The sequence below is a fragment of the Psittacula echo genome (assembly GCF_963264785.1).
Source record: "Psittacula echo genome assembly, chromosome: 4".
Lineage (NCBI taxonomy): Eukaryota > Metazoa > Chordata > Aves > Psittaciformes > Psittacidae > Psittacula > Psittacula echo.
Genome location: NC_137738.1, coordinates 61,189,529 through 61,205,988, shown reverse-complemented (window position 1 = coordinate 61,205,988; position 16,460 = coordinate 61,189,529). Strand labels below are relative to the sequence as shown.

The 16,460-nt window shown below is 38.2% G+C and overlaps 1 protein-coding gene across 1 annotated transcript in view; it reads left to right on the top strand.

Annotated features, from left to right (window-relative positions):
* The window catches only part of CRYBG1 (crystallin beta-gamma domain containing 1), a gene marked incomplete at both ends in the record, with an annotated part of 64,540 nt that overhangs the window by 34,973 nt on the left and 13,107 nt on the right, over positions 1-16,460 (top strand). The window contains 11 exons of the mRNA XM_080615323.1: positions 20-182; positions 1,183-1,322; positions 5,060-5,186; positions 5,511-5,546; positions 5,932-6,074; positions 6,303-6,429; positions 6,521-6,666; positions 12,985-13,111; positions 13,281-13,313; positions 15,059-15,168; positions 15,438-15,567. Coding sequence (XP_080471449.1) covers positions 20-182; positions 1,183-1,322; positions 5,060-5,186; positions 5,511-5,546; positions 5,932-6,074; positions 6,303-6,429; positions 6,521-6,666; positions 12,985-13,111; positions 13,281-13,313; positions 15,059-15,168; positions 15,438-15,567 — 1,282 coding nt within the window. The remainder of the gene's footprint in view (positions 1-19; positions 183-1,182; positions 1,323-5,059; positions 5,187-5,510; positions 5,547-5,931; positions 6,075-6,302; positions 6,430-6,520; positions 6,667-12,984; positions 13,112-13,280; positions 13,314-15,058; positions 15,169-15,437; positions 15,568-16,460) is intronic.

The window sequence follows — 16,460 nt, the reverse complement described above, 5'->3', positions numbered from 1 at the left end:
TCATTTTTTTTATTTTAAGCTGGATACTCTATGAAAAACCAAATTTTGAAGGCCCCTCTATTCCGCTGGAAGAAGGAGAGCTGGAACTCCCAGATATTTGGGGTGTAGGTGCTTCTGAAGAGCCAAATGAAGGCAAATCTCTAAAGCCTGCAGTGATTGGTTCAATAAAACATGTTGTTAAGGCAAGTAATATAAGTAAAGAAAATTTTCTATGGATCTTAATGTTCAGTAATGTTTTATACAAAGTGTGATTGGCGTATTAGGACACAAGTGTAGCATGGATTGTAGTTGTATGAAACAATCTTTCATGTGGAATTTCTTGTTTAAACACAAAATAAATGTGGAGGCTTTTACACAGTGGGATTATAGTAACATCCACTGGAAGGAAGGCAGGAAAGAAACTTTTTTTTTTTTTTTTTTTTTTGTTAAAATAGCCTCCAAAATGGTATATATAGCATACATTCTTTTGCCTGGACAATCTGTCAGTCTCTCAGGAAAAATATCCCAGAAAACCCTCAGTAATTCTAAAGACTTGTATTTTCAAACAGCGTGTGTGGCTATTTTTTTTTTTTCACTTGCTTGTTTATTTTTAAGTATAAATGAAACTTAGACTCAATATGAACATTAGTGTCAAATACCAAACCTTGTTTGATACTTAAAATAAAAAGTAGCTCTTAACAGACTTAACAGGAAGTTCCACACATGGTGGAACAGCCTTCCTACATGCAGTTTTAACCAACCATTAAGTTGTTACCTTTGCAGGTTGCCAAAGCAAGCAAGAGCTATAAAGTTACTTGACTGGGAAGGGAAAAAGGAATATATATTGCTTGTAACTACAATTTTTGTTTAAATTGTAGTTGTCTTCAAGAATGGCTTGCTTGGTGTTATCTTAGGATTTAATTTACTAGAGGAGATGTTAACTGATGAAAGAAAATGCATTCCTGCTTGGATGGCAGAAAGTAAACAATGTAAATGCCGGTTAGAGATTGACTGACTGTCCTGGTCTAGGGACAGGCAAACTGGCCTAGTTATACTTTATTACAGGCATCTAATAGCAGTAGTAATTGACAAGGGGGAAACAATTTGAAATAAACAGGTGTTTCAAAACTGATTTAGTTATCCACATTAATTACAGAACTCATAGCACAGAGTAAGTGATTATGGCAATCTTCATTTTTTCAGGATTACAGGGTTTGCCGAATTGATTTGTATACAGAGCCTGAAGGGTTAGGAATCGTGACTTCCTTTTTTGATGACACTGAAGAAACAGGGGTGTTCGGCACCACTCAGAAGACTTGTTCTATCAAAGTACACTGGGGCACGTAAGTGCGTAGTTTTCTATGAATGTGTACTGCAATGAAAGCAATTTGTTTTAAACCATTGGTTATACATATCCATCAGACATGCAAGCAGGCTGTATTTTAGTCCTGTATTTTGGTAGTATTTGTTGACAGTAGCATTAGTACATCATTGTATTGCTTCACGCTTGCAGAGGCTGACCTCTTAAAATGTGTTGTTAGGCACAGTTTTTCTTCTGCTCACATGTAGTAACCCCTTGTGTATTTGTAGTAAAGGAATAAGTTTGCCTCTCTTGCTCTTTTTCATTCAAGCAGAACTTAACCATAAATGAGAGTGGGGGAATGAACTGTTAATGATAAGACCACATTTCCTACTTACTTTTCTCTAAACTTGAAATTGTTCTACTAAAATAAGAAAACTTTCAAGCTCTTGTGTTACAAAATAAGACTTAGTGTCATGCTCTGGAAAGCATTCTTGTATTTCACAGTGCATTTTAATCTGTGTTTTTATGATAATGGACATGTATGTTATGTCACCTGAAAATATCTAGCCATCTCAGGAGCGTAATGAATGTCATGAACTAAGCAAGCTGTTGTGAGAAAGACCTCTAAGGAACAGTCCAGATACTGTAACAATGGTAGTTCTGATAACTTAATAAACAAACTTGTAAATCAGAACCAAAAATATGCCTTAAAGTGGTATAAGGAGGCTGCTTTCAGAAAAAGTGAAAGTGGAACCAACAATGTGCAGTCCTGCAGAACACTTTACAGGGTGTACAGACCTTGGTTGTAACCTGTTGGCCATGTTGTGTTTGGTCATTTGCTGCAGATGGTCTGTTTATCTATCAATAATGATGATAGGTAGATCTTAAACTAGATGATCTGAAGGTCCTTTCCAACCCTAACCATTCTGTGATTCTATAAAACCTGCCCAACTAAAGACAGGTGTTAAATACTACTGTAAAGATGGATTCAAATACACCACATTATAGATGGCGCATTTAGTTGATAGGTAAAAGGTATTTTATCTGATTAAATCTTTACACCGTGATTTGGTGAAAAATGAAACACACTGATATATAGGAAAAATTTAAGATGTCCAAGTAGTTGGTTCTCTGAGAGGAAGTTATTTCTGTTGAACTGCAAGCTTAATTCAAATTGCATGTCTGCCAAGGTATGTTATTTGGATGTTGATAATAAATTGAGTTCATCTACCTTTCTGCTTAATTTATGTCCACAGTTAAAGGCATTCTGTGAATACTGAAATAGCAAATTTTTTGGAAAGGAAGCAGAGCCTGTCCACATTCTTTCAGTCTTTATTTTTCACCAGGGTGACTGTTTCATGCAGTAGATCTGTGTAAACTCTTACAGTCTTAATTTCTGTCTGTTGCATTTGGATCCTTTGAGGGAAGGCAGGCTAACATTTGCAGCTGAAGGAAAACAGGCAGCTGAAAACAATCTTCTCTAACTGACATCTCAGATGTCAGTTCACTTGTCCAGTGTAGAAGGAAGTCACTTCTGCCAATTGCTTGCCAGAGAAATTCAGTAAACTGTTGCTGCTTTTTCACATGTTGCTGGGTTTTTTCTTTCCATTAGTTTACAGGCATGGCATAGTTCACTGTACTGGCAGTTGAGGGAGGCTCTGATTCTGAGTCACCTTGCCATGTGGGTGTGGTTGTATCTTCCTAAAGTTTCCCAGTGTTCATTCTTAATTGTTGTTTACTAAAAGCTGCCAGCAAAAATGAGTCAGTGCACCTTTATCTTCTGACTGTACTCTCTCCTTGCTCTTCATGTGTTTAAGTTCTTGCAGTGAAGTTAGAATCATAGAGTTGTGTAGGTTGGAAAAGACCTTTAAGATCATCCAGTCCAGCTGTTAACCCAGCACTGCCAAGTCCACCACTAAACCATGTCCCTAAGCACCACATCTACATGACTTTTAAATACTTCCAGGGATGGTGACTCCACCACTGCTCTGGGCAGCCTGTTCCAGTGCTTGACAACCTTTTAGGTGAAGAAATTTTTCCTACTATCTAATCTAAACCTCACTTGCTACAACTTGAGGCCATTTCCTCTAGTTCTAGCACTTCTTACTTGGGAGAAGAGACTGACATCCACCTCATTGCAACCTCCTTTCAGGTGGCTGCAGAGAGCGATAAGGTCCCCCCCAAGCCTCCTTTTCTCCAGACTAAACAACCCTGGTTCCCTCAGCTGTTCCTCTGAGGACTTCTCCTCTAGACCCTTTACCAGCTTCGTTGCTCTTTGGACATGCTTCAGCACCTCAATGTCTTTCTTGTACTGAGAGTCACAGAACTGAACATAGTATTTGAGGGGTGGCCTCACCAGTGCTGAGTACAGGGGGATGATCCTGCCCTGGCCCTGCTGGCCACACTATTGCTGATACAGGCCATGATGCTGTTGGCCTTCTTGGCCACCTGGGCACAAGTTGGCTCATGTTCAGCCTGCTGTTGACCAACAGCGCCAGGTCCTTTTCTGCCAAGCAGCTTTCCAGCCACTCTTTCCCAGTCCTGGAGCACTGCAGGGAGTTGTTGTGGCCCAAGTGCAGGACCCGACACTTTGCCTTGTTGAACCTCAAGGAGTTGGCCTCAGCTGATCACTCCAGCCTGCCCACATCCCTCTGCAGAGCCTTCCTACCCTCAGCCAGATCAACGCTTCCACCCAACTCAGTATTTTCTGCAAACTGAGTGAGAGTGCGCTCAATCCCCTTGACCAGATCATTTATAAAGTTATTAAACAGAACTGGCCTCAGTACTAAGCCCTGGTGAACACCACTTGTGACTGGCCATAAGTTGAAGGTTTACTGAGCAGTGCCACTACCGGATATAAAATATATCAAACATTTACTATAGGTAGCAGTAAAGCTAAAACTCCGTGTTTGTTTCTTGGAACAGTATGTTTGCAATGAAACTGGTACCAACTTGCGCTGGTTTACATCAGCTTGGAATCTGCCTTTTAAGCACAATAGAGTGATGGATTATTTTAACATCTTTCTGGTATCACCACATTTATACATTATGATCCTTACATGATTAAAGGATTGGCTGCATAAAGTGTTGCTATTTAGTATGTGTTTTATACCATGCTGCACTGCTGAGAGATCAGTAAATTTAATTGCGTAAGGATGGTAATGTGTTCAGTCCAGAGATCAGCAGCATGTTTGTTTCCAGTAAGTGATTACTGGCTAAGCTTTTATTGAAAGAGCTTTAAAAGCACTGTTGCTGTTCCCATCAGGAACTTTGAAAGTTTTGTCTTTCTAAGCAGATTTATTAGCAGATACAAACCATGAGGAAGTAGATTGCTAGCAAATTGTAAGGTTTTTCTACATACTACTAAATAATACAAGGTCTTTCAAGTTCTTGAAAGTTGATTCTGCATATTTTAAAACTATTATAAAAATAATAGAGAGTAACCTTGACATTTCAGTCTAAAACTTGGGTTGCCTTCAGAGATGACAGGCAAATTCCTAACTGTGTTCATTATATTGATGTGGGGGTTTTTTAGCCTGTTGAAACGAAGCACATGCATTATTGGTGCTTCCTGCACAGGCACAGAAGTTTGCCAATGTACCAGGTTGTAGCTGGCAATTTCGATGGTAAAGAAATAACATTTTATTAAGGGTACAAGAATGTCTTTCCTAAAGTAAGCACATAATCTTGTCTTTTACTGTTCAGAAATGTTCTGGGGTTTTTATCTTTTGCTTTTCTCAACACCCTTTCCCCACCTCCCCACATCCCTCTCTTTAGATGGCTAATTTATGAAGAACCTGGTTTCCAGGGAGTCCCTTTAATGTTGGAGCCTGGTGAATACCCTAATTTAGCATTCTGGGAGAAGAAGGAAGCCTACATCAGGTCCATGAGACCCTTGAAAATGGTAAAATACTGTTGTTACTTGGAAGTCACATGACCTATATTTGTGTGCTAGAAATAATGTGTTAAGTAGTTAGATTTTTCAGGACTCACAAAATAAAACTCTTTTATAGACTAAAAATGTTTGATTTAAATTCTTGAACTTTTAACATTTGATTGGATCCATTTCTGCTTTTAATCTGCCTTCTTATTTTCACTTGTGTTTTTCAAGGAAGGTTTCTCTTTAATTCTATCATTTTGTGAAGAGTTGATGACTCAATAGTTGCCTATAAGTTGTTTAAGTAAGTATAGGCAACTTATTTTCTTCTTTCTTCTATTTTTTAAACAGGGTGCTCGCAAAGTTGAATTCAGTGGAGAGCCAAAGGTAAAAGCCAGTATTCGTTTGATTGTCCAAAGGTATTTTATAGCACATGAACGTATGGGTAGATAAATGCATCTTGACCATGTACGAGCTACTGGTGCTTGGTCCTACTGTATGTGACCACACCATGAAACTGCAATTTCTGACACATTTATGCATCCACAGCATACGTAGATGGCAGTATTAATAGCTATCTGGATAATGCAGACGGGTAACGAACATTCAGACAGACCCTCATGTTGCATCTCTAAGACCTCTTGAACAGAGTAGAAAGATCCCACTAATGAATTTCATAATCTTGCCTTCTCATTCTCTGTGCACAAAAGAAACAGTCATCAGAATTTATCGTGCTCTCTGCAACTTTTCTTTTACTTCATTTCCTGTACAGGTAATTGTTTATGAGAAGCCTTTCTTTAAAGGGAGACATGTGGAAATAGAATCGGAGATCATTATGCTTGATGACAAGGAATCAGAAGAGAAGACAAGACTTCAGCTTCCATCGGTGGGATCTATGAAAGTACTGGGAGGAGTGTAAGTGGGAAAACAAAAGTAATATTTCTCCTTCAGCTGAAGTAGTAAGCTCATAGGCTGGAAACTGCAGTGGGCAAATTCTGTACACGTTTATTTTCTCTGTTTTCCTAGTTTTTGGGGGTTAGATGTATGCCAGAGTTAAATTTGGAAATCTGTATCTGTTCCATAATGATGCAGAGCAGCAGTTCTCCGTTTTCACACACAGACTCTGTTGTTGTTGTTGTTTAGTTGGGTTGCTTATGAGAAGCCTGGATTTGAAGGCCATCAGTACTTGCTGGAAGAAGGAGCATATCGGGATTGGACAGACTGGGGTGGCTATGATGAACAGTTGCAGTCACTGCGACCAATTGTTGGCGTGAGTTCCAAGAACGTGTAGTAGACATATCCTGAGTGCACTGAGATGTCATGTTGCATTTTCCTTATGATGCTTCTCTTTGTTTTAGCAGAACTTCACAAACTCCCATATGATAATGTACAGTGAAAAAGACTTTGGATCAAAGGGTGCCAATATTAATGTGTTAGGAATTATTTCCAATTTGAAAGACACTGGATATGGGCTGAGGACACAATCTATAAATGTGCTAAGTGGCGTGTAAGTGATATTTTTAATTGCTGTTTAATTTTAAATGTGCTATTCTTTTTAGATTTTGATAGTATTTTCAGATGTTTCTCAGCACTTTTGACTTCTAATGTCTGTGTGGAGTCTTCAGATAGGATTTTCTGCCCTTGACTGCAGAATGTGAAAAGTAAAGTTTTTGTGAATATGTATGGAAAATCAGTTTTCTTTTTCATTGTAAGGATCAGATGGTGCCAGGAGATGTTAACTTACTGATACACAAAGTACTAAAAGTATGAGATGACATTTCGCCAGAGAGGTAGAAATAGCTTGTTCTTGTGGCTGTGTTTTTTGAAATCATTTCAACAGCAAAATTGCTATGGAACTCATTTCCAGTTTTAAAACTTAATTTCTGGTCATCTTGTGTTTGGTCAGAGGCAAATTCCTTGCTCTTTATTTCAGTTATGTTTAAAATGGAGATAACTCTTGCCGTGCTCACTAATGCATTTTGATATTAAGGAGACTTTAACTGTTCTGAAACATAACAGTGGTTTTGCAGTGAATCCTATAGGTTAACAGTCTTTTAGTACCATGCCGTTGTTTTGTTCACTTTTTTTTTTTAACACGGTGATTCCCAAAACTTCGCGTTGGTGTGGTCATTAACAACTCCTACCCTCTGCCACACGTGTTATCAGATGCAGTAGATAAGTTGATAGACTTTGCTGTTTGATTTGTTCAGTACATCAATTGTAGATTGAGTTTCACAGCCTTGCAGACTGCATCAAAGTATTTTCGAAATAGAAACAAGCGTTAGCAATCATGTCTCCAAATACACAGAATTACTTGAAGTAGTAGAACTAAAAGAATATGAGATGTACAGTCTCTCTCCTTGCCTGGTATGCAGGTGACTTGCTGAAAGCATACGCAGCCACACCTTGAATCTTTCTGTGTGTTTACCTGTGCGAAAGCTCTGCAAGTTTTGTCAGGGTAAAGATTGCAGAGTCAAGCTCAGTGCATTTCAGATGAATGCTTTTTAAGTTGTATATGACAGCAGGGTTTTTTTCTGCATGGTGATCTTTGAAGCCACTGTGCCATTTTGTTTTCTGTAATATGCAAGGGAGATTCATGAGAAAGAGTCACCTCTGAAGGCTGGGGAAACAACCCTTCAGAAGTGAAAATTGGTTGTGGGTTACCTATCATGCCCTTTGTGTAGTTCTAGTACATGTGTCAGTTACAGCTAAGATAGGAATCATGCTTCGGTCTCAGTATTCTAGTAATTAAATGTGGCTCTCATATTCTCATGGTAAAGGTGGCTAGAAGTCATTACAAACAAAAATTGTCCCAACAGACTCTGCTACTGCACCTGTAATCTCACCTTGCAGTCAGTCAGATGTCATTTGTAGCAGTTAGCTTTTTAAAAACTTAGGTGCATTGTTTGTAGCAGGTGACTAGCACTCAGCTCTGAACAGTCTTGTGTGACCCTTTTGTTTCCAAAGAGGTTGTGAGTGTTTGGAGATTTTGTGGTGGTGGTCTTTCTAAATGCTATTGTATCAGAAAGGTTGAATGATTCGTGTTAAGTCATGCTTCGTAACATGGTGCTTTATTTTAAATCTTAAGCAACTGTTCAGGTACAAAATTTCTATATCTTTCCTTCCAAGAAATCAGTCACCAAGCAATGAATAATCCATTGAGCAATTTCCTGAGTTGTTTAGACTGTAGTGTAGATGATGTCATAGTGAACTGTGACGGACTGAGTAAAAGCTTGTCAGAATATTTCAAGGGAACCTTTCTCGTATCATACCTCATTGTAAAAAATAAAGTCAAATAATGTAAGAAGACCTGAATCTGTCATAGTAACTTTTTAACTACAGGCTTATCTGGGATAAGCTGTTATGGCAGACAGATAACAGATGATCTGCATTTCCCCCAAAATTAATTTAATTGCTCTGTAATTTAAAGGGTATGCCAAAGAAAGGCTGATACTGCAGTGCACAGATACTACTGAATAAGCTCTAAGCTAAACTGCATCTCTAAGCTGTATGCTGAGGACAGCCCAGCTTTGCATTTGGGAAGTGAATATTCCATTTTGGGGTAATTGAGTGCTAGCTCCATCAAATTTATTTTTTTTTTTTTTCAGCTATCCTGTTTCTGAAGAATGTTTCCAAGCAGTATTTTCATGTCTTTGCTAAATCCATTGTAAAGAGACTCCCCCCCAAATTACCCTAAAATGATGAGCATTTACTTCTTCAAAAATGGGAATTTTTTGTTCTTGAGCATTCTTCAGAGACTGGCCAAGCATAAGATCCAGGATGTTTTATTCTTCTGCCGTTGGGGCAGGAGAAAGCAATCCAGACTGCCTGAAAATAGGAAAGGCCTTTCTTCATTTAAGTAGGGTTTGATCTTTACGTCCAAATTGGCAGAATTTTAAGTGGCGGGAAATGGAAATATTTGCTAGCAACAGGTAACACCCTTTACAAGTTTAAGCAAGTACTAGAATCAACTGTTGTGCAATTTTGATTTCCTGTCTGCATAAAAACTCTTCAAGGTTACATTGAATAGTGATCAAAATCACAGGAATGTTTGAAATGTGCCTTTTTGGTATTCATAAACACACCAAACATTTGCCAAAAATACTGAAAACCCCTTGTCTTTTAGTTGATCCTTCTGAACTTGGTGGAAGAACATTTCCAGATTTGGGGTTTTTTTTTCCTGGTGGTTTTTTTATGTAGGCGTTTGTTTTACTGTGGACCTGTAATCAGGCTGGTTTTCCCCTAGTTTTCAAGTAGTTAGTCCACAGTGCAGGTTTGGCTCCTTCTTGTGTACCTCTGGATAGTGATATTAAGGAAATTACAAGGTGATGAGTAGTTCGTATACAGGAGCCAGAATGTAGTAAATTTAATCTAGATGTGCTTGGAAGGTAACATAGGTGAAACTAAGACGACATGAGGTACGAGAACTAAACTTCCACTGGAGCTGAGAAAGGCAAAAACCCACGGGCAAGTTACCCCATGGGAGAACATCTCAAACAAAGCTTCCACTTCCTCTATCTCTGAACTGACATTCAAAAAACCTTTCAAGGAGTCTTGAAATTAAAATCTGCGATCCCTGAGCAACTGGGAATCACAAGCACAAAGGGGTATGATAAAGAACCTGTTTGCTGTCTTTGCTATAACAGAATTTTGCTACCTCATCCTCTCTGTTAATCATGCTACGAATCTGAAAGTTCCAGTTCACTTCCTGGCCCCTATGGTCTATTTGATTAGCATATTTATGCCAATTTAAACTCATTGTCTCCATATAGTATTTAAGCTTTAAAGATGGTGGATTGTATTTCAGACCTGAAGGAGTGTTCTGTGCCTGGAAACTTTCTTTTTACAACTATGCCATTTAGTTTAATGAAGGTGTTGTCATTTCTTCCTTAGCTGAGAATGGTCCTTCCAGGACTTGAGTAATCTGTCCTATCTTAAAATGAGTCTGAGCAGCTCAAAAATGGGGATTACTCCTTGCAGCTGATGTTAGAAAGAATGTATATGATAAGAAATGGCTAGTGTTTTAAAAGATGAAGTTAGGTAAAATGAATCCTGGGCTAACCATGAGCAGAGCTGATTTTTTTTGGCAAGTTATCTTTGTCTGTGTTCTGTTCTTGGCTGATCTTCCAGACCCTCCTTGGACCCATGCTTCCTAGACATCATATGTGGAAAGTTCTGGGGAAAGACACTGTGCATGTAGTAGTGCCAACAATATATAAACAACGCTTTTCTTTACATCTTTGGTTCCAGGGGCATGGATGGTGTAGAGAAGTGAAGGTCTCCAGCACCACCCTGCCAGCAGCATGGGATGAGGCTGTATCTCAGGCTAAGACAATTTGTAGGGCTGGGGGTTACAAAAAGTGTTGTGCTAGGAGAACTTGTTCCCTGTAGGGCAGGGTTGTTGTTGCCATGCTGCAGAGCAGTACTCCAGTTTTTGTGATGCCTGGCAACTGGGATGTGACTCTCTTGCTCAGATACGGAGGTGATGTCTTGCTCTCCAGGCCTTTCTCTTAAGTCAGAAGCTGGATTCAGGCAGTGCTCCTTCCTAGGAGCACTTGATGTTTGACAGGTTTAGCTGGTACTGAATTAAGCTGCCTGTCCTTGATGTTGTTACTACTCTCAGCAGCTTGTGTGGGCTTCTGAATGAAGTAGAAAAGCACAAGTATTTCACCAATAAGCCTTGACACCAGAAACTGCATGGGCTGACTTGCTTATTTAAATCCCATGTGTGTGTGAGATACCTTGGTTACTTCTGTATTCAGGTTTCTTTTTAGATGGGGGAAATGAAATAACTGCAGTTGACAGATTCTTAGGAGGCACCTGGAATGTTTTGTCATTCACTTACTATCAGAAAAACTTTTTTACATAGATGTCAATCAGGTGAAATTGTCATGCACTGTAGTTGTACCTTGGCATTTGCACATTGAAAAATCTAATGAACATCTGCTGAAGAAGCTGGCTAAGGAAACCTCATTTTCACAGCTTTTGGTATATGTGGCATACAGGTATAGACACACCTGAGACATTTGAACTGTCTGCTCAATTTATTGTACATACCGATGTCTCTTTGATGAATTACTATGAGGTGATTTTGAAATGTGCCTTGGAACATGTCTTAAGTAATTAGTGCATAACAAGTTAGAATAATTGATTATATCTGAGGCAAACCAAGAGATGTGAATAGTGATAAATGTGAATCACTGTATGATTGTTTGCCATGGGCAACTAATACAAACTTCGTACTCTCAGCACATACATGTTGATGCAGCTTTATTTCAGTTTGAAGTTATCCTACTTCTTGTATCTGCAGAGACTCTGGCATTTGTTCTTAGAATAAAACTGCAGCTTAATAAAATCCAGTTACTTGACACGTGTAGATCATTTTATGGTGAATTTAGATGGTGAGGGTTAGCCTCCACTGCAAATTACAAGTTCCATATCATTTTACTGCTTTATGATACGATTTTTTTTTTTTGGTTAGTGTTGGAACTTTGTGAGAAGATTGCACTGAAAGTGGGTTTTGGCATAGCCTAGCATACACTTATTATGCAATGCTTTGGATAAAAATGAAAGTGGGTTGACGATGAGTAAAAGATTATATTGTAGAACCAGGAACCAGCAAAATGTTGCATGGTTCCTGCATAACCAGGAATTACGGTTATGCATATATATGCCTGCATAAACATGAATGAAACTCAGCTGTTACTGTGGCCAGTTCTAATATTGGCACTGAAAAAGAAACAAATAAACAACAAAAAAAAAAAGATAAAAGGATGAGTTTAAAAAAGAGCCAGAATATGATTATGGGAAAGTTTGGGAAGTCTAATGGTGAAAGGCAACAGACAGAAGTTATGTAGGTTATCACAAAACCAAAGGTAGTGCTGATGTGGGAATGCTTTATCTTGGACTTCAGTATGGAGCCAGGGTTAGAAGAATGCCGTAATAGAAGGTTTATTGAATGGATGCATAGCAAGACTACCTGATAGCAGATAGTTGAGGCTAGAAACAAAGCACTGCAGGGGTAACTGAACATTGGAGAGAGATACATAGTAATTTGGTTGTTTTTCTAATACACTCTTAAGTGTGTATCTCAAAAGTTCAGTGTCTTTCAAAAAGGTGTATTCTGACTGGGACAGAAGTTACGGACTTGATGCAGAATTCTGAGTTTGTGGCCAGTGTCAGGCATGAGATGTGACTGCCTAGTTATAATAATAGTTTTGAATTTAAACACATTAATCTGATCAAATTTGTGATGGTTTTAATGCTTAACTTTCAGAGATGTTCTTCCTGCCTGATATCTGTGATTCCTGGCAGGGAACAGCCTGCTCTCATTAGCATATATGTCTGTTGTTTCAGCTCAGCTTTCTGTTGGGATTGACGCTTGCTTGCAGCTGAACTGGCAACATTAAAAATCAGTATTCCTATCTTTACTGCCCAGATGACTCTGAAAATTAGTTTTATCTGAAAAAAATGTGTTCTGTTTTTCCAGAGAAGGTCTTAAGCTAGCTAAAATAATGGAATTGTGAAACATCTCAGAATGTTCTTACTGGAGTCAGCTTTTAGGAAATCCAGCAGATGATGTATTTGAATTTGTGGTCTGCTTTTAGCTAATTCATATTGACATAGGGTGTAAGGAAGTGAAATTTACATGGGTTTTGGAGTATCAGATACACTTGTTTGTTTATGGTTTTAATAAAATCACAGTTGACACATGAGGGGAGAAATTTTTTATTTGTTCTTACATTAAGACAATAATGATTATACACACCTGTATTTTGGAAAAGTACTGCAACTTCTACCCATCACCCTCTTCTGTCTGTCTTAGGTGGGTGGCTTATGAGAATCCCGAGTTCACAGGGGAGCAGTATATACTGGCTAAAGGGCTATATCCCAGCATTGAGGCATGGGGGGGAAAGAATTGCAAGATATCTTCAGTTCAACCTATCATTACGGTAAGGAATTAATTTTATACTTGTTTTGCAAGTTTCTCTGAAGTGTTTAGAGCTACACTTTTTCTATCAAATTCAGTTTATTTACATTCTTTAATAATAGTAATCTTTTATGTGTTTGTTATTTTATTACTGTTTAAAAAATTTTTTTTCTTCCTCCAAACATCTGCAGGATATTGCTGGAAATGAAAGAGGTAAAGTCAAGGTAAGATACTTCTCCAAGGTCATGAAAAGTACTGTGTAGGTCTGTAACATATATAAATAAAGAAATGGCTTTTTGTCTAGTGTAACATCCAGCTATTTGCATAGATGATTGACAAGCAGACAAAGAGTAAGAACTGCAGGTGAAGGAAGGCAGCTTTGCAGACCTCTCGAGTAAGGCACATTAAGGCCCAAGGAAGGTGGGATTTAATACACAGCTGCCACCAGAACTTTCTCAGGGCACAGGCAATGTTTTGGTTTAGCAAGTGAGCTGTTTTGGTATATCAGTGATTGTTCTGAGGAGCTGGAGCTCTCAGCTGTCCATGCAGAGGTGCAAGTAGTTGCTGAGGCAAGTGCTCTACAAGTTAGGTGTTGTTCATGGTACTGTTGTGACTTAAACCCTTTTGGATCTAGTTCTTTGATTAGCAATTCTGCTAATGGTGATTGCACTATATGGGAATCTTGTTCACTCTTAAATACTGCTGAGTTACACTTGAAAGTTAATGCCATCTTTATCGATAGTTAAGAGAAGGAAATGACTGGGAGAAATTGTTCAGTGAGTTAATGTATTTTTATGTTGGACTGTGTCCTATATGCAACTACTAATACATATTTTTGACAGTGAGGCCAATGGGCACCTTTTTTCATACTTTGATAATTCTGAACCTTTTCATGTTTGTCTCTGCACAAAGATACTTTTATTTTCAATTCAGTCAAAATGGTGAGTATCTCATGGAATTAAGAACTAGGGAGAAAAGTCTTATCTGTTCCATTTTGCATTCTTTATTAGTAGCATGCCTCACTGGAATCTCCTGCATAGGGATAGTGCATAAACTACAGGGAATAAAAATCTCAAGGCTGTTTATTCTCAGCTATGTGCATGAAAAATTATTTGCATCTATATATTATGTGTCTACTAAGACCTTATCCTGAGGAAACAAAGAAGTAATGGCTTGCAGCCAATAGACTGCATCGCCCGTCAGCATGTTCCTCTTTGGAGAACACTGTGCATGCCCACACTTGTATCTCTGTTAAGAGTGAATAAAGCTGGTAGGCATGTGATAATGTGCATGACTTCTGTGCGATCAGGGTTAATTATCCTCTAACTAAATTAGCAGGTTTGCCGCTTAGAAATATTGTTTCTTTCTTTTTTTAACAAGGACAAAAGACTGTGGGTGACGTATCCTCTCTTATCCTCCAAGCAAAGAAAGAACAACTGATGTGACTGTATAGCCATAACAGGCACATAAAGCCCATCTACCCTGGGAATATTTACCATGCCTGTTAGCGTGCTGTCTGAGTACTTTGCCAAGATTATGCCCCATTTGTGTTGAGACAGACAGTTTTCATTTAGTTGGAAGAGTATGTATTTTGGAGATTAAATGGATTAATAATCTAAACCAAAACTGTTTATGGCCCTTTAATAAAGATGTGCCAGTTCTGGCCATTCTGTGGGAATTTAAAAACCTTCTCCATCAGATAGTCCGGGGAACTATCTTCATTAGTGTTATTTTAACTACTTTGTATGTTGCTGAGTGATACACAGCCAAAAGTAATTTTTGGTATTGTTGCCTTGCTGTCTTGAACAAGGATTGTGACACGGAAGAGGTAAAAAAAAAAAATACATGTAGCTAAGGAAGTCTGGGTGTTTTAAGTAGGTTTTAATCTAATTGTAAAAGTAATGGTAGAGGTGTGTTACTGAAGATTGAATAATTAATTGTTTTTAAATATGTTTATAACTTTTTAAAGGTCCAGTTATTTTCAGAGCCTGAATTCAAGGGTAACTGCCAAATATTTGAAAAAAATACAAGATGTATTGATTCATTTGCTGTGAAGTCTTCAAAAATACTAGGTGGCAGGTAAGTTACATTGAATAAATATTGCAAAATCCCTTAAACAGTAAAAGTTTTAAAAAAGCAGCCAGCTTTCTAACACCTGAAGTGATTTCACATATGTGGACTTACAGAGAAAAATGCTTTGCAGTTCACACATCAGTCTTCAGCCTGTCAGGTCAAAACATTGTAAATAATCTTTCTGCCAGTAGCTCTTTCTAAAGAGTGAGAAACACAGCTTCATTTTAACTTGCACAGAATTCTTAAGAGGCCATTTCTTCTCCTTCTTTCTGCAGCTGCATAGTGTATGACCAGGAAGAATTCTCTGGTAACCAGTATGTGTTAGAAGAAGGAATCTATCCTGATCTGACGGCAATGGGTTTTTCACCCCAAGCAGTTCTAAAATCTTTACATATTATAAATATTGTAAGTAAAACTATTAGAAATACTGTAAAGTAAAGATTGGTACACTGGTGACTCTGACCTCCCCATTTTTTTCAGCAGTAAAAATGTGAGGGACACACCAACAACAGGAGTATTTTTATTTATTTATTTTTTATATGTAGTGGCATTTAAATGTCCTAGCTGCAGCCAAGTTTTTTTTGATGTCTGTGCTGTTTTTATGAAAAAGCTGCCTGGGATTTTCTGTAAAAAGAGTCAAGGATGTGTCAGGCCTTAATTTTCCAGTAGGAGAGACCACTTACAGTGGGTTGAGAAATGTCAGTAGAACAGTGTGAAGAAACCTTTGTACTGCAGCCCTTGGGTTTTATGCGTATTAAAAAAACAGACTTAACTAAGCAACTTTGCATGAAATACATGTAATTATAAAACACTATTGCTATAATCAGGGGAATGCAATTTGAGTAATCATGAAATAATGTACCCTTCTAGATAAAGCAACACCCAATGCCATTTGGCAAAATCAGACAGTGTTGTTATGTGTGGTGGATACAAACTAAACAACATTTACATATTTTGTAACTCATCAATGGCAAGGAATGAGTTTGCTCAAGCCTATAGCCAATCATTATGATTGGTTCTGATGGAATCTGCAAGAGTATTTTAAGATGAAAGTAATTCCTAGCAAAATGGCATCAGGAATCCAGGAACTTATGTCAATAAGAATAGATGATACTAATTTTAAAAAAGGAGGAGTACACTGTTGACTCTGTTCTTTAAATCTGGCAACTTCATTGCACTCCACTGTAATTTTGGTAACTCGTCAGTGATGTAGCAGTTGACGAAGGAGAACTGAAGTGTGTCATCCTCTTTCATGTGTCTGAAGCATTTTGATGTACAGTGTAAACAAACATCTGCAG